At 42.1% G+C, this 19,194-nt stretch overlaps 1 protein-coding gene across 5 annotated transcripts in view; it reads left to right on the top strand.

Annotated features, from left to right (window-relative positions):
* Positions 1 to 19,194, top strand: part of abcb7 (ATP-binding cassette, sub-family B (MDR/TAP), member 7) — a 172,016-nt gene that overhangs the window by 87,056 nt on the left and 65,766 nt on the right. For all 5 annotated transcript variants that reach the window (XM_060927517.1, XM_060927518.1, XM_060927515.1 and 2 more), the window contains 3 exons: positions 4,704 to 4,823; positions 6,923 to 7,055; positions 8,396 to 8,664. In XM_060927517.1, the coding sequence (XP_060783500.1) occupies positions 4,704 to 4,823; positions 6,923 to 7,055; positions 8,396 to 8,664 (522 nt within the window). The remainder of the gene's footprint in view (positions 1 to 4,703; positions 4,824 to 6,922; positions 7,056 to 8,395; positions 8,665 to 19,194) is intronic.

Genomic DNA, 19,194 nt, shown 5'->3' on the forward strand with positions numbered 1-19,194 from the left:
AGGGGATTCCCTAGCAAATAATGTGCATGAAATTGCTCACTTTGCGCAGTCAAGCAGACAGAGGAAGTCTGGTATGCACATGCGTAGGTTTACCTGCTTCTTCTTTTCCTTCTTCTGTTGAGTTTTCCGTCATGCGGCATCCACTGTTGCATTTACTGCCATCTACAGATTTACCTTTGACCGTGCACTGACAAGTGCATCATTCTGTCGCTAAACGAACAGATGATCGCACCGAGGTGCTCGCTGACCGCTGATATTTATTAGTTTCAATGGGCCTGCGTTTCCTTTCCTTCGCAACATAATGTCTTTTCTTCTTGTTTTCTATTACTGTAGTCGATCTTTCATGTTTCATTCGCACACTAACGTCTTCCATTGTTCTCTCCTGTTTCAAATTTGCATCCCACAATGCCTTGCATGAACGGGGAAGGCCCAACACATAATGCATGATATAGTATCTTGATTTGGATCAGGGTGAAGCAAGAAAAAAATAGTGGAGAATTTAGGGCCACATGGCCTTAAATTAATTAATTGTTCTATTTAAAAAAAAAAAAGATCGCAAGTCTGTGATTTTTTAATTCAGTAGCTTTTGATCCACTAAACAAAAATAACTGGATGTCCAGGAAAATTCTTTTTATGACCTAAACTTGAAAAATCTGAAAGTCAGGCCAAGTTTACATTAGACCGTATCTGTCTCGTTTTCTTCGCGGATGCACTGTCCGTTTACATTAAACCGCCTGGAAACGCCGGGAAACGGGAATCCGCCAGGGTCCACGTATTCAATCCAGATCGTGTCAGCTCCGGTGCTGTGTAAACATTGAGAATACGCGGATACGCTGTGCTGAGCTCTAGCTGGCGTCGTCATTGGACAACGTCACTGTGACATCCACCTTCCTGATTCGCTGGCGTTGGTCATGTGACGCGACTGCTGAAAAACGGCACGGACTTCCGCCTTGTATCACCTTTCATTAAAGAGTATAAAAGTATGAAAATACTGCAAATACTGATGCAATTACTGCCCATTGTGTATTTATGATTGTCTTTAGGCTTGCTATCCTTCCACTTGCAAGTAGTAAGTGATATGCACTGGGATCACACACACAGCGGCTCAGTCCCGAATCATTGCTTGTGCACTTCACTCGCGTGCTCTGTGAGCTGCGCAGGGCCGGAGTGCGCACCCTCCAGAGGGCACTCGCTGTTCAGGGCGGAGTGATTTGGAGCGCAGGATGCCTGCGGAGCCGAGCGTATCCGTGTATTGGTGTTGCTGTGTGCACGCAAATCGTGTATTGGTGTTGCTGTGTGCACACTAATTGTTTTAAAAACGTTAATCTGATGATCCGCTGATACGGTCTAATGTAAACCCCACCTCAGTCTACCTTTAAATGATAATGAGCCACTGCTCACTCCACCCCTCTCTTCTGCTGGTCAATCTGGTAGCACTTTCCTCATTATTTGGAAGACAGTTCTCAAGCCATAAGTGGAGAAGCTCAGATGAGGGAGTGAAATAATTCTCATGAGCTCCATTTGTGACATAGACAGGGGAGACAAATCTGAATGTCTTGTTGAAGCACGTGTTTTCTGAAATAGGCAGCACAAAAGAAACTGACTGGGTGTCTTATTTCAGAGTTTGTGGGTTGGTAGGCACTCCAGATACCCAAATGTATGTGCACAAGCACTAAAAAAGTGAGTTAGAATCAGGTTTGTAGTACTCGAGTCCAGGGCTTGTGCCCTAGTTTTAAGGACTCCTGACTTGACTTGAACTTGAGCACTAATGACTTGGACTCATACGTTAACTGCGTTCGGACTCGTAAATTGGAGACGAGGACTCTGATTTTTTTTTTCTTTTTTTTTTGTAACATGCCATAATAATTTGGCATAAGATATTTATATCTTCATTGATTTTATACTTGTTTCGTGCAAGAGAATGCACATTCACCTGTTCATGCGTTATGTTCAGGAACAAACTAACGTTAATGGCACTAAAATGCCTGGAGAGAATGCCCCTAGGATTGTCCACTTTGCTTATACAGACTTCTCGTACAGTGGGAGAAAATACACTGCTATTTGTTCCATATGCAAAAGAACCATCAAGGAGACGACGAAGACAAGCTTGAACTTCAATTGTCATTTGGCAAGATGACACCCAGAGAAGTAAGTGACATCCTATGTTCATTGCTCTGTTGATAGCAGGGCTTGCTTGCTGACCAATGAACTAACTAGTGTTAACCCTCTCTTATGTTATTTGCCCTGTTGATAGCGGGGCTTGCTGAGCGATGAACAAGCTTTCACTAAAATGGGGCAGTCAAGCAGTAATGTTAGTCCAGCACAGTAGCAGAGACGGTTTCACATAAAGGCAGCAACAGCCACCGTCAAATGGTGCGGTTGGAGTCTTGGACTCGGCTCGGCTCAATAGTGGACTCGACTCAAAATTTTCTTTAATGACTTGGACCTGACTCGAACTTGAACACTGGGGGCTCAAGACTGGGCTTGGACTCAAGGTTTAGTGACTCAACTACAACACTGATTAGAATAGAAGAGAGGTAAATTTACATTAATTCAGCACACCTTTTTATCTAAAGCAAAATCCAAGTATTAAGTGCTTAAAAGAGGTTGTATTGATCAGGACGAAATGCAGTACTCGAACATAGTTGCAAATTGGAGCATCAGTGTCATGTTTAAGTGTCTGAATATGTTGTACATCTCTGACCCCTTTTACACAACCTGTTCACAGTAGAAATTTTACACCTTTATTCCACCTTGCATTCTGTATAAAATGTTTAAATATGGAACAGGGGAGTCTGTGGTGTTCTACCTTTGAGACAGAATAATTGATAGTAACAGAGCCAGAATTGACGTCTGTATGAAAGGGGCAGGCGGGACAGAAGTGTGACATTTTTCACTCTGATATTCTTCTTTCTGAGACCAGCATAAATTAAAATGTCTCCATCTGCAGTGTCTAAGGTTCACACGCCTTCCTGCTTCAAATTGCTTCCTACTTCTCTTCAATTTCTCCTCCAAAATAATTCTGATCACACAAACATGTTGCTCACATGAGTTTCTCCACTCCTCTCTTCCTCGTTACCTTTCACTCTGATTCTCTCGGTCTCATTTTCAAGTGCAGTTTTCTGTGACACTTTTTTAATTCCCTGAAAAGCCGGCTCAGTTTGTGCTCTACAGGATGCAAACGTTTTTTTAACAGACGTAATCACGTTTGTTAAATAATTCACATTTAAGGGAAGTAACCACCTCAATATATATTGAGGTGGTTTCTTCTCTGAAATGTGAATTATTTAACAGACGTGATTACGTCTTTTAAAAAAAGGATCCCCTTGCAAAAGAGATTCTGAATCTCAGTGGGATTATTCCTGGTTAAATAAAGGGAAAGAAAGAAAGATGTGTTGTATATGATGCTCAGTAACTTTGCTTGTGTTTAAAGAGTGGTGTAAATGTGCACAGCTAACAGAAGCACCTCAACGCTCTGTTCAGTCCCTGTTGTTTTAAAGCAGCTGTGGCTCGGGGTATTCAAATTTCCGACACACAGATGCTGATGCTCCATTGTGATGTGTCACGCCTCTGGTTGCAGAACTCCAGCTTACGGTATAAAAACACAAAGTGGCATGGCTTCCTGCCCATTTTATTTGGTTCAGTGTAAATCATTAAAGTTGGAATACTGAGGTGCCTTTTTTTATGCCAATATTCAAGTTATTCCATGAAATCGAATTGTACATGAGCTGTTAGTCGATGAGGCACCGAGTTGGCTATAAGCCATGTACGACAAGATTGAGTGGAATAACTGTTTTATTCTATCCACATTCACTGGATTTTGAGAAACAGAGCATTTTTATTTTTTGCAAATTCGATAAATAACTTTTATACAAAATGTCCAACAAAATCATTTCCGCTTAGAATGTAAACAAAACGGCGAAATGACGGTAACAATTTATGAAAAATGCTATAGTAATAATTCTTGAAAAAATTAAAAGATACGTTCTTACCATCAAATACTTTTATTCCATATTTTGTTAGGTTTTTTATTTATTTATTTTGTATTTTTTGGGGTTTTGTTTTTGAGTAGAGTTTTTAGTTTGTCCTCGGTTGGTTCAGCAGCACACTCCCCCATTTTGTTTTTCTCTACTCATGGTATATGAGCTGATAGCCTAGTAGTAGAGCATGCGATTGCTCATATGCAGTGAATGTGGATAGAATAATACAGAATATCTGTGTAAAAATGGCTCAAGTGTAATTAAGCATACAGTGTAAAAGAGATTTTAAATTCAAGAAGCTAACCTGGTTAAAGGAAGGCTCAAATTCTGCTTAACATATGAGTAAAATGTGCTTGATTTAACAATTTTAAAAACAAATTAATCTAATTATACTCCCAGAGGACCTTAGTACACACAGCTTTAATGTGCAATCAGGTTCATCCAATTAGTTAATTGTCAAGTCTACATGAGGTGAATTGTGTGTTGCAGAAAGGAAAATGCTAAACCGTCATGCAGAGCTAGACTTTGATACTCTTGTTCTAAAACTTCAGTCAAATTATTTTTATTGTGAACAAAGTAACATCTAAAGGACCGGCCATTCCAGCCCTTGAGGTGATGGCATGTTTTTTTGTTTGTTTTTTTTGTTTCGACAATGACTTGCGCCTTCCTTTCTCATTAGTATGAGAAATGGTACAGAATTAATGTGTTTTTATCTTTCCCTAGCTAAAGGAGGTGGACTCCGCCAAGATCCTATCAGCCATGTTTGCATATGTTTGGCCTAAGGATCGACCAGATCTGCGAGCTCGAGTGGCCATCTCACTTGGCTTGCTTGCCGGAGCTAAGGTACGTGGACTTTATTGAACCATAGGAAGACACTTGTTAATTTATTTCCACTAGTGTGATAGACATTACATCCATTCTCACTCAGCATGAGGACAAATGAACTGCTGCTGCATGCACACTCCATCGTTGAGCCCAGTCACAGTAAAATGTAGTATACTATGTGTTGTATTATTATTGACTATGTTCACATTACCATGCTTTGCGCCAGGGGGAGTTAACCAAAATATAAACAAACTTCAGCAGCCTTCTTTGTCTGTCAACACGGGTGTTCCAACAATTAATTACTTGCAGAAGTTAAAAGATTGGCAGAAGAGCTTCGAAAGCTCGATACCGATCATCAAAGAATCCACAGTGAAATCGTTTTTGCTGGGTGCTGGTTATGATGAGAAAGCCGTAAGAAAATGCTTCATGCATGGGAACACAAGCAAGGAATTCACTCAGTCAAATAAGTACTGTAAACACAGCGGAACTGTCATATTTATTTTTTAAGTGCAAGTTGATTTTGATTTCCTTCACTCTGATTTTCCTAGAGCTCATATGCTACCAGTTTACAACAATCTTTGGGCTGCTAGAGGAAGCTGTTAGGACTACAGGGTCAAGTACTATATTTGATCTACCTATGTAAGCACTAAAACGGGAAGTACATATAAGCTTACTTACACTGCATCGTTTGCATTTTGTTTTTCACTTTTTATGACTAAACACAAAGACTAAGGGGTTGTAGGCTACTTGGATGACTTGGATCATCAAACTTTAACCCACCACTGAAGGGTGCAGAACACAGTCATGTATTGTCTGTCTGGGTAAAATTTTGACAGCAAATTCTGTCTAACCACACTTTTCAACACTTAGCCTCTTTAGGTATTCTATAAAACTTTAAATCAGGAAAAGTCATTTTTCCCCCGTGTGAATTCGAAGAAATGACTGAGGTTGTCTGACTTAGTAAACAAATATAGCACTTGGTTTACCCCCAAGGTGCAAAGCATTATGGGTATGTGAAAGTAGTCAATATGTGTCTTTTGAAGGATTGTAATTTTGTGCCTCCAGCATGCCTTAGTCCTGCAGGATCAGGTGCAAGGGAAGGGGGCATTAATATTTCCCCATGTGTTCACATTGGAGCTCAGGAGAGGATGTATCTGGAAACATAGATAAAGATTGACAAGCATGTCAGAAACTGATAAGCCACACAGTTTTATAAGCCTGTCTGAGTCCATACCACTTAATCCTGCTGGGCACATTCATGAGGAAAGAATGTCCATCAGCGGTCTTTCATTAAAATGTATATCACATTGAGAAATCTTAAAGCAGCCTTTTTGTCATGACTGCAGTGGATTTTTAGCCACATTCAATCCCTCCAGTGTTCTTCTCATGCAAAGTTGCATTAGTAATTAAAGTTGGTTTCAGTTGAATAGCCCTCAGACATGTTCTTTACTGAAAAGGGCAGCACTATAGACATATGGAAGTGAGACTAAAAAAATGAAGTTATTAGCTGGGTGTTGGCAGCAAATTCTCTGGATTTTTTTTTCCACTTCAGTAATTCTTGCTTGTTGCAAAAACTGCTATTTTGAAGCACTGTTTCTATTCATAGCAGCCTTACATGCATGATTGTTGTTAAAGGCCATTTGCTTTGTATGTTGTTTGTGCTTAAACATTATGCAGTGATACAGGATGGGGAAGTAATCCACCAAAAAACTGGAATACTGCCATTCAACTAAAATTTCATCCCCTACTTTCCTGATCTCATTGGGCACAGGAGTTAAAACAAAAGTAGGGGGAGCAAATTAACGGGAAATGGCACATTGCATACGCACTCCGGCCCTGTTTAATGCAAGGCAGAGCTCGACAGCCAAGCAGCTGTCCCTAAGCTTTTAATTAGCTTTAATAATCATTTCAATTCCATTAGCGGATGCATCAACCAACTCATTTCCAGATCTGTCTGGAGGAGTGTGTGCAAAACACTCTGCCCCTAATGCAGTGCCACTCTATTGTTCATCAGCATGCTTCCTCAGCTTACTCCATCTCTTGCTTACTGTTTACCTTTTTTTTTCCTCCACTCCCCATTTTTTCCTTTCTCTCTTCGTTTTCCTCCCATCCTCCAGCTCACCAACGTGATGGTGCCCTTCATGTTTAAATATGCAGTAGACAGTCTGAACCAGATGTCTGGACACATGTTGAACCTCAGCGACGCGCCAAACACGGTGGCCACTATGGCAACGGCCATTCTCATTGGCTGTAAGTAGCTCCACTCCCCCTCCTCCTTACTTGGCAGGTGTTTTGACTTCATCTCAGGCAGAACAGGATTCTTATGAGGCAAGTGACCTTTACCTAGTAAGACTGGTGCCCATATTGCTTTTAAACCATTTGCTGTTTTAGTGAGGACTTGTCATGTCTGCTGACACAGATGCTAATTATAATTTGGTGTTTTATTTGGCGTCACTTTTATTTCCTCTGATAGGGAGATCCTCTGGCTGGACTCATTCTTGATGCTGTTGACACCTCTATCTGTTTGACATGACATGGCACTAAGACACTGCCTCTGTCTCCCAGTTCATATTTCAGATTCCATGCTTTTAAACACTTAATGAATGGGACAGGGTAAAGCCAGGGCTGTGATATAGAATCTGATCAGCAAATCAGGGGCCTTAGATAATGAAAAAATTGATCAGATCAATAAAGCACAGATTACACTCAGTGGCATTGCTATTGCAGTAGGTAGTATGACACAGGCTGCTCTAAAATACAGCTAACAGATTTGAATGCATAAAGGGTGATGCTTTTACATGAATTTTATCTTACTTGCTTATGTGCTTGCTCACTTGAGGAAAATAAAATGAACTTAACGAGTAATAGCAACCACTCACTTTGCAAGAGTTATTGTAGCATACCGTCCAAATGTATTGTCATTTCTCCCTGTGGCTGCAAATTTAATGAGAGCCATTAGTTTCAGTGCACACAGACCATTAATTGGAGCTGTCTGTCTGTGCCTCTGCGTGCGCGCACTTTTTTTTTTTTTTGTTGTTGTTGTTGTTGTTTTGTACCTGAACAGAATTTGTTATAGAAATTGTATGTAGCATTCACAAGCTTGAATGCTGAGGGAGAAAGGATGTGATCTCTTGCAGTAAGATGCTTTTGTTCCACCCTTGTTGTCCTTCAGAGGCTTTATGAGAGAGTCCAGTAACGTCATTATGTACCCTGCTTTCAGGATAAGTGGTGAAGGGCACAGGGCAGAGGTTTTTTGTTTTTCCCTTGTATAAGCTCTGTACACGTAATCTCTGGAGAAACATTCATGAGAGGTCGATTTAAAATTATATTTACAAACTGAACTGTGTAGATCTTTCTCACTACAACGAGGCTTATATTAATGTGGCTTAAATATAATTTAAACAATGCTTTAATGGAATTGAGGCACTGTGATGCTAATATATTGTAATATAATGTAATCTCGACCTGCTGTGTGAATAACGTCAGCATAAAGTTTGTTCTTTAATCACATCTGTGATTGACAATTAAAATATCAAGCACAGCCAGAACTGTTTTAAATCAATTGCTGAGAAACTGTTTGTTTGTCTCAGACGGTGTGTCTCGAGCGGGTTCAGCACTCTTCAACGAGCTTCGTAATGCTGTATTTGGTAAGGTGGCACAGAGCTCTATCCGACGCATTGCCAAGAATGTCTTCCTACACCTGCACAGCCTGGACTTGGCATTCCACCTGAGCCGGCAGACAGGCGCCCTGTCTAAGGCTATTGACCGAGGCACACGCGGCATCAGTTTCGTGCTCAGCGCCCTCGTTTTTAATCTCGGACCCACAGCATTTGAGATGGCACTAGTCAGTGCCATCCTGGTGAGTACACAACTAGTTTGAAATGTAATGTCAGTTCTTAAGTTTTTCCATATTGTACACGTGTGTGTGTGTGTATGTATGTGTGTGTGTGTATATATATATATATATATATATATATATATATATATATATATATATATATATATATATACAGGGAGTGCAGAATTATTAGGCAAATGAGTATGTTGACCACATTACCCTCTCTATGCATGTTGGCCTACTCCAAGCTGCATAGGCTTGAAAGCCTCCTACCAATTAAGCATACCAGGTGATGTGCATCTCTGTAATGAAAAGGGGTGTGGTCTAATGACATCAACACCCTATATCAGGTGTGCAAAATTATTAGGCAACTTCCTTTCCTTTGGCAAAATGGGTCAGAAGAGGGATTTGACGGACTCAGAAAAGTCAAAAATAGTGACATATATTGCAAAGGGATGGAGCACTCTTAAAATTGCCCAGCTTTTGAAGCGTGACCATCGAACAATCAAGGGCTTCATTCAAAATAGTCAACAGGGTCGCAAGAAGCGCATTGGAAAAAAAAGGCGCAAACTAACTGCCCGTGAACTGAGGAAAGTCAAGCGTGAAGCTGCCAAGATGCCACTCGCCACCAGTTTTGCCATATTTCAGAGCTGCAACATCACTGGAGTGTCAAAAAGCACAAGGTGTGCAATACTCAGGGACACGGCCAAGGTAACAAAGGCTGAAAAACGACCACCACTGAACAAGACACACAAGATGAAACGTCAAGACTGGGCCAAGAAGTATCACAAGACTGATTTTTCTAAGGTCTTATGGACAGATGAAATGAGAGTGAGTCTTGATGGGCCAGATGGATGGGCTCGTGGCTGGATCAGCAAAGGGCAGAGAGCTCCAGTCCGACTCAGACGCCAGCAAGGTGGAGGTGGGGTACTGGTATGGGTTGGTATCATCAAAGATGAGCTTGTGGGACCTTTTCGGGTTGAGGACGGCGTCAAGCTCAACTCCCAGTCCTATTGTCAGTTTTTGGAAGACACCTTCTTCAAGCAGTGGTACAGGAAGAAGTCAGCATCCTTCAAGAAAAACATGATTTTCATGCAGGACAATGCTCCATCACACGCATCCAAGTACTCCACAGCATGGCTGGCCAGAAAGGGTCTAAAGGAAGAAAGATTAATGACGTGGCCTCCTTGTTCACCTGATCTGAACCCCATAGAAAACCTGTGGTCCCTCATCAAATGTGAGATCTACAAGGAGGGGAAACAGTACACATCTCTGAACAGTGTCTGGGAGGCTGTGGTTGCTGCTGCACGCAATGTTGATCGCAAACAGATCAAAACACTGACCGAATCCATGGATGGCAGGCTTTTGAGTGTCCTTGTAAAGAAAGGCGGCTATATTAGTCACTGATTTGTTTTTTTTTGTTTGTTTTTTTGAATGCCAGCAATGTATATTAGTGAATGTTGAGTTGTTATATTGGTTTCCCTGGTGAAAATAAATGAGTATATGGGTATATGTTTGTTTTTTGTTAAGTTGCCTAATAATTATGCACAGTTATAGTCACCTGCACACACAGATATCCTCCTAAGATAGCTAAAACTAAGAAAGCCCTACTCCAACTTCCAAAAATACTCAGCTTTGATATTTATGAGTCTTTTGGGTTCATCAAGAACATAGTTGTTTTTCAATAATAAAACTAATCCTCAAAAATACAACTTGCCTAATAATTCTGCACTCCCTGTGTGTGTGTGTGTGTGTGTGTGTGTGTGTGTGTGTATATATATATATATATATATATATATATATATATATATATATATATATAAAATATACAACCCCGATTCCAAAAAAGTTGAGACACTGTGTAAAACATAAATAAAAACAGAATGTAAAGATTTGCAAATCATGGAAACCCTATATTTCAATGAAAATAGTACAAAGACAACATATCAAATGTTGAAACTGAGAAATTTTATTGTTTTTTGAAAAATATTTGCTCATTTTGAATTTGATGTAAGTAACATGTTTCAGAAAAGTTGGGACAGGGGCAACAAAAGACTGAAAAAGTTGTGTAACGCTAAAAAAAAATTAATTTGGTTTATTGGCAACAGGTCAGTAACATGATTGGGTATAAAAAGAGCATCCCAGAGAGGCGGAGTCTCTCAGAAGTAAAGATGGGGAGGGGTTCACCGCTTTGTGAAAGACTGTGTGGACAAACAGTGCAACCATTTAAGAATAACATTTCTCAATGTAAAATTGCAAAGAATTTGGGGATCACATCATTCTTCTCCGTGCTCTCACGGAAGGCGGTCGCATTTCTCTGCCTCTCCCTTCCCTTATCTTTCCTGCTTCTGCTGTCTCGTCTGCCTAGTGTCTATACTTTTGAGAGACTCTCTCCGCACTGCTCTCCAAACTAAAAACCATGGAATTGATAAACTGGTCTCTTCATGCAATTGACACAATCTTCTCGACGAGAAGCCTGGGTTCGGGGGAACCAGCCTGTCCTGCCGGAACGTTCGCAGCTGGCTACACGATGATGATAATAATAATAATAATAATAATAAGTTCAACTTATATAGCGCCTTTCAAGAAACCCAAGGACGCTTTACAATTATAGACAAAGAAAAAAAATAATAAAAATAAATGAATAAATAAATAATAAAAAATAAAAGTAAAAAGTCCACCAAGTAGGGGTCAGGATGTAATTCCAGTGGTGTAGCAACCACAGTCCCACCAAAAGGCGCATGAAAACAAGTCCCACATCTCCAGCACAGCCGCCGTGACGCCGTCAGCCACATCGCTCAAACACCACGCCATGGATCCACAAAGCGAGCACAGAAGCTCCGCCACGCAGAGCGCTGGTGTGTCCCAAACCGCCTGCACAGCCGCTGCGACACCACCGAGCAACATCGCTCAGAACATCACGCCAAGCATTAAAGCACAGAGCGCTGGACAACCACGAATGTTAAATGAGCAGCGAGCTCACTGCAGTCACAGCTGGGAGCGCAGGCATCACCCACGGCGAACCAAGGCCTAGAGGGAACCAACGCCCAAAACTGGGTCCGGAGCTACACCACAACCGGCGGACAAAAACACTCAAACAAACATCAAACTACACAAACACAGAAAAAATAAATAAATAAAATGAAAATTGAAAAGAAAAGAAAATTTAAAAAAAGCTCTGGTGAGAAGCGGCAGCCAGAATGCGCACGACGTACTCTCAAACGGAAACGAAAAAAAAATGGATGGATGCGTGGGAGCGGTGTCGAGTCGTGTGCCTGGTGGTTCTTTCTGCGGAGGACATTGAAGACATCTACCTATTTGGAACCATGATTACAGGACTTTTGCTGATTGGATTAGGCATTGCCCTGGTTTATCGAGGAAATCAGAAAACGGCGACAGCTGTCCAAAGCCCCATAAAGTTGCCCGACATGATTGAAGCGGTGGGCAGAGCTGTCGGCACTCAGACTGTGGCTATTCAGAACTTGAACCGCAACATGGATAACATCATGGAGAAGCTTTCGGCTTTGCAAAGGAAAATGGATTTGATTTGAGACCAGAATGGACAATCAGAGTAGTCGTGTAAAGGAATGTGTCTACTCGCCCCAAGACCAAACAATCCCTATCTTATCTGCTTTTGGCTCCCTCAGACAGCACTGGCCTTGGCCAAGGCTGTTGCTGGGGCAACAATTCCCCCCCGGAGATCACTGCTGTTAGACACACTCGTATTCCTCCCCCCTCTTCCCGCGGTTGCCGCTTTTACCCCCAGTATGACAAGTCGGTAAGCGCCGTCTGGCTGCAGGACCGGACTGCTTGTTTGCGCTGGGTTACCTTTACCTTCGCCCTCTCCCTCACCCCCTTCCCCCTCGAGTCCCGAGTCATGTGTAAAGTGTACTGTGCTATTTTTGTGCTTATGTGCTGAGGCGGGTTTTTTTTAAAGTTCCCACACTGTACTCCCCCCAGGAACATAGTGTGGGGGTTGCTTTTTTTCTCCTCCCCTCCCCTCATGTTACTACTGTATTTTTCATCCTTGCCTTCCTGTCCTGTCTACTCCCCCTGTGTTAATTGAATGTATGTGTATATGTATGGACGGGTTGACAGCTAATTTCGCTGGTACTTGTGACTAGTGACAGTAAAGGACATTCATCATCATTTATGGTACATAATATCATTAAAAGATTCAGAGAATCTGGGGAAATCTCTGTATGCAAGAGACAAGGCTGAAAACTGACATTGGATGCCTGTGATCTTCAGTCCCTCAGGCGACACTGCATTAAAAGCAGACGTGTCTGTAGTGAAAATCACTGCATGGGCTCAGGAACCATCGACTGTGAAAACAGTTCAATACTGCATCCACAAATGCAAGTTAAAACCAGATATAAACAATATCCAGAAACACCGCTACCTTCTCTGGGCCCAAGCTCTTTTATGATGGACTGAAGGGAAGTGGAAAATTGTCCCGAGGTCTGACAAATCAAAAGTAGAAATTCTTTTTAGAAATCATGAACACCACGTCCTCCAGGCTAAAGAGGAGAGGGACCATCCAGCTTATCATCAGTGCACAGCTCAAAAGCCAGCATCTGTGATGGTATGAGGGTGCATTAGTGCACATGACATGGGTAGCTTGTACATCTGGGAAGGCATCATTAATGCTGAATGATATATATATATACATGTTTCAGAGCAATATGCTGCCGTTCAGACGAAATCTTTTTCAGGGAAGGCCTTCCTTCTTTCAGCAAGACAATGCCAAACCACTTTCTGCACATATTAAAACTGCATAGCTCCATATTAAAAGAGTCTGGGTGCTAAACTGGCCTGCCTGCAGTCCAGACCTGTCTCCCATTTAAAACATTTGGTGCATTATGAAGCGCAAAATACGACAAAGGAGACCCCGAACTGTTGAGCAACTGAAACTGTATATCAGGCAAGAACGGGACAACATTTCTCTTTCAAAACTACAGCAGTTGGTCTCCTCAGTTCCCAAACGTTTACAGAGTATTGTTAAAAGTAGAGCTGATGCAACACAGTGGTAAACATGTCCCTGTCCCAACTTTTCTGAAACATGTTGTTGACATCAAATTCAAAATGAGCATATATTTTTCAAAAAAAGCAATACAATTTCTCAGTTTCAACATTTCATATGTTGTCTTTGTACTATTTTCATATATATGAGAGTGTCAAGCTAGAAAGTCTGCACACCCCTTTCACCTTCTCCACTATGTTACGTTACAGACTTATTCTACAATAGATTGACTGACTTAATTTTTTGTCACAAAATTCTACACGAAATAGCCCATCATGACAAAGTGAAAACAGGTTTTTAGAAAATATGCAATTTTATTTTTTTCGCGGTCCAAATCCTGCGCTCTGATTGGCTGGCGAGCGGGTCCGTATCCTACAATACGGACCCCAGTTACGGACCTCTGGCGATACGCTTGTTCACAACAACAACAAACATGGTAGTATTTTTTTTTTTGTCAACATTTATCTTTTTTTTTTTTTATAAGATTTATTTATAAGATTATCAAAAATCTTATAAATTTTTGCCAGCATTTCTCAGGAAAATAGCATTAATTTTACAGCATGGATGGCAATAACGACAGTGTTCACAGCGAAAGCGAGTTTTACTACCCTGAGGAAGAAGAAATAAAAGAAAACATTTCAGGAGAAAGCTAAAAACTGTAATTTGCTAACACCGAGCAAAAACATGGCTGAATCCTGAATGACTCCTATTTGTATAAATAGGGGACTACATAGGTGGTAAAATGTAGTTTTTTTTTTCCTGCCATGGAAGTGCACTTGTATACCGAGGAGGAAGCAATTTGCATTACAGCCGTGAATGAGGATTCAAAATGGCGGCTCACCTCGGCTCGGTTTTCCCTTTCGGGCACTCTCATTTTCTGTTAGGATTTGGTAAAGAAAAAAATATATTATTTACCAGCTTAAGGTCGGTCCGTATGGTGAAATACCGTGACCTCGGCCTTGAATACTGACCTCAGCCCATAGGGCCTCGGTCAGCACTTTCAAGACCTCGGTCACGGTATTTCACGATACGGACCTCCCAGCTGGTAAATAACATGTATGTATTTTACTGACAAAAATAGGTTATTTAGGGGTTACATATCTGTACACACCCTTAGCCTAATACTTGGTTGATGCACCTTTGGCAGCAGTTACAGCTTCAAGGTGTCTTGGGAAAGAAGCTACGAGCTTGGCACACTTGTTTCTGGACATTTTTGCCCATTCCTCTTGGTATACAGTGGGGCAAAAAAGTATTTAGTCAGTCACCAATTGTGCAAGTTCTCCCACTTAAAAAGATGAGAGAGGCCTGTAATTTTCATCATAGGTATACCTCAATTATGAAAGACAAAATGAGAAAAAAAAATCCAGAAAATCACATTGTCTGATTTTTAAAGAATGTATTTGCAAATTATGGTGGAAAATAAGTATTTGGTCAATAACAAAAGTTCATCTCAATACTTTGTTATATACCCTTTGTTGGCAATGACAGAGGTCAAACGTTTTCTGTAAGTCTTCACAAGGTTTTCACACACTGTTGCTGGTATTTTGGCCCATTCCTCCATGCAGATGTCCTCTAGAGCAGTGATGTTTTGGGGCTGTCGCTGGGCAACATGGACTTTCAACTCCCTCCAAAGATTTTCTATGGGGTTGAGATCTGGAGACTGGCTAGGCCACTCCAGGACCTTGAAATGCTTCTTACAAAGCCACTCCTTCGTTGCCTGGGTGGTGTGTTTGGGATCATTGTCATGCTGAAAGACCCAGCCATGTTTCATCTTCAATGCCCTTGCTGATGGAAGGAGGTTTTCACTCAAAATCTCAATACATGGCCCCATTCATTCTTTCCTTGACACGGATCAGTCGTCCTGGTCCCTTTGCAGAAAAACAGCCCCAAAGCATGATGTTTCCACCCCCATGCTTCACAGTAGGTATGGTGTTCTTTGGATGCAACTCAGTATTCTTTCTCCTCCAAACACGACAAGTTGAGTTTTTACCAAAAAGTTGGTTTCATCTGACCATATGACATTATCCCAATTCTCTTCTGGATCATCCAAATGCTCTCTAGCAAACTTCAGACGAGCCTGGACATGTACTGGCTTAAGCAGGGGGACACGTCTGGCACTGCAGGATTTGAGTCCCTGGCGGCGTAGTGTGTTACTGATGGTAGCCTTTGTTACTTTGGTCCCATCTCTCTGCAGGTCATTCACTAGGTCCCCCCGTGTGGTTCTGGGATTTTTGCTCACCGTTCTTATCATTTTGACCCCACGGGGTGAGATCTTGCGTGGAGCCCCAGATCGAGGGAGATTATCAGTGGTCTTGTATGTCTTCCATTTTCTAATAATTGCTCCCACAGTTGATTTCTTCACACCAACCTATTGCAGATTCAGTCTTCCCAGCCTGGTGCGGGTCTACAATTTTGTTTCTGGTGTCCTTTGACAGCTCTTTGGTCTTGGCCATAGTGGAGTTTGGAGTGTGACTGTTTGAGGTTGTGGACAGGTGTCTTTTATACTGATAACGAGTTCAAACAGGTGCCATTCATACAGGTAATGAGTGGAGGACAGAGGAGCCTCTTAAAGAAGATGTTACAGGGGTGTGAGAGCCAGAAATCTTGCTTGTTTGTAGGTGACCAAATACTTATTTTACTGAGGAATTTACCAATTAATTCATTAAAAATCCTACAATGTCATTTCCTGGATTCTTTCCCCCCATTCTGTCTCTCATAGTTGAAGTGTACCTATGATGAAAATGACAGGCCTCTCTCATCTTTTTAAGTGGGAGAACTTGCACAATTGGTGGCTGACTAAATACTTTTTTTGCCCCACTGTATCCTTGCGAGCTCCGTCAGGTTGGACGGAGAGCATCGGTACATGGCCATTTTCAGCTCCTTCCACAAATGTTCAATTGGATTCAGGTCTGAGCTCTGGCTGGGCCACTCACGGACATTCACAGACTTTCTCCGAAGCCACTCCTTTGTTCTCTTGGCTGTGTGTTTCGGGTCGTTGTCATGTTGGAAGATAAACCTTCGCCTCAGTCTGAGGTCCAGAGCACTCTGGAGCAGGTTTTCTTCAAGGATCTCGGTGTACTTAGCTGCATTCATCTTTCCCTCTATTAGGACTTGTCGCCCCATTCCCGCTGCTGAAAAACATCCCCACATCATGATGCTGCCACCACCATGCTTCACTGTAGGGATGGCATTAACCAGGTGATGAGCGATGCCTGGTTTCCTCCAGACGTGGCGCTTGGTATTCAGGCCAGAAAGTTCAATTTTGGTTTCATCAGACCAGAGAATCTTGTTTCTCATGGTTGGGGAGTCCTCTAGATGCCTTTTGGCAAACTTCAAGTGGGCTGTCATGTGCCTTTTACTAAGGAGTGGCTTCTGTCTGGCCACTCTACCATAAAGGCCTGATTTGTGGAGTGCTGCCTGGATGGTTGATCTTCTGAAAGGTTCTCCCATCTCCACAAGGATACGCTGGAGCTCTTTCAGAGTGACCCTTGGGTTCCTGCTCACCTCCCTGGCCAAGGCCCGTCTTCCCCTATCGCTCAGTTTGGCCAGGCGACCAGGTCTAGGAAAATTCTTGGTGGTTCCAAACTTCTTCCATTTATGAATGATGGTGGCCACTATGCTCTTTGGAATCTGCAAAGCTGCAGCAATTTTTCTGTACCCTTCTCCAGACCTATGCCTTGACATTATCCTGTTTCTGAGGTCTGCAGATAATTCCTTTGACTCCATGGCTTGGAGTTTGCTCTGACATGCACGGTCAACTGTGGGACCTTATATAGGCAGGTGTTGACAATCCCCAGTCGTGTCCAATCAATTGAATTTACCACAGGTGGACTCCAATTAAGTTGTAGAAACATCTCAAGCAGCATCAGTGGAAACAAAATGCACCTCAGCTCACTTTTGGGCATTATATTAAAGGGTGTGCACACTTGTGTACAAATGATATTTTACATTTTGATTTTTAATAAATTAGCACAAATGTCTAAAAACCTGCTTTCACTTTGTCATTATGGGCTATTTTGTGAAAATTTTGTGACAAAAAATGAACTCAATCTATTGTAGGGTAAGTCTGTAATGTAATAAAACATGGAGATGATAGGGGTGTGCAGACTTTCCTGCTTGACTGTATTTCCAGCTTGATATATGCATGCGCACACGCAGTGGTGCTTGAAAGTTTGTGAACCCTTTAGAATTTCTGCATAAATATGACCTAAAACATCAGATTTTCACACAAGTCCTAAAAGTAGATGAAGATCAAATCAAAAATCAAATCAAGTTTATTTGTATAGCGCTTTTAACAATAAACATTGTCGCAAAGCAGCTTTACAGAATTTGAACGACTTAAAACATGAGCTAATTTTATCCCCAATGAGCAAGCCTGTGGTGACGGTGGCAAGGAAAAACTCCCTCAGACGACATGAGGAAGAAACCTCGAGAGGAACCAGACTCAAAAGGGAACCCATCCTCATTTGGGCAACAACAGACAGCCTGACTATAATATTAACAGTTTTAACAGGTATAACCCTCAACTGTCCTCATGGGGCCGTCCTTCACAGGAGCGGTGCGATAAAACTCCGACCAGACACAGGGCACCAGGATGGATCAAGCAGGTCCGAGGGGCAGAAGAGGCCAGCATCTCAATCCCAGGATCAACATGTAACTCAGAGGGACAGATTGGGGGGGGGGAGAGAGAGAGAAAGAAAACACAGGTTGTTAGGTATGCCCTAAAAATGACAAGTATTAAATCTGTGTGGTAGGCTCACAGAGACGAGAGTCTTTACATCAGGCATAACACACAACAATGGCATGTTAATATGGTAAAATATATCATGACCTGCTCTGGCTGGATGCTTGATTGGGTGATGGGAGCACACTCCTCAGCAATGATGAGATGCAGATGGGACCCTTAGGGCTGGCCAAGACAATTTAGTTACATTTCACCGGGTCTGGGACATGCGACAGAATGTCTGACGGCCGATTCCCTGCAGGCTACGATAGCCAGTCGAGGTCTCCACCAAAAGATTTCCTGTTGACTCCATGTAACTCAGAGGGACAGATTTGGGGTGGGGGGGAGGGAAAGAAAACACAGGTGGTTAGGTATGCCCAATGTCACCTGAATAAGTAGGAACAGTATACATATTGCACCGAGTACAAGCAGGGACTCCGGCAACTAACTATGACAGCATAACTAAAAGGAGAGAGCCAGAAGGTAACACAGGCATGAGGGAGCCCCGGGACATAAAGCAGCCAGCCACTACACTGTCAACAAACTCGAGTGAGCAAGCGAGTGGGGACTGACAGCATCCATACATCCCAGTTTACCAAAACACACTATGTCTGAGGACCCTCCAGATCTACTCCTTTACCTCATAAACACCATTAACAAAAGGCTTGACTAAACAGATATGTTTTCAGCCTAGACTTAAATGCTGAGACTGTGTCTGATTCCCGAACATTACTTGGAAGGCTGTTCCATAACAGTGGGGCTTTGTAAGAAAAGGCTCTGCCCCCTGATGTAGCCTTCACTATAC

Source organism: Neoarius graeffei, chromosome 8 (assembly GCF_027579695.1).
Source record: "Neoarius graeffei isolate fNeoGra1 chromosome 8, fNeoGra1.pri, whole genome shotgun sequence".
NCBI lineage: Eukaryota > Metazoa > Chordata > Actinopteri > Siluriformes > Ariidae > Neoarius > Neoarius graeffei.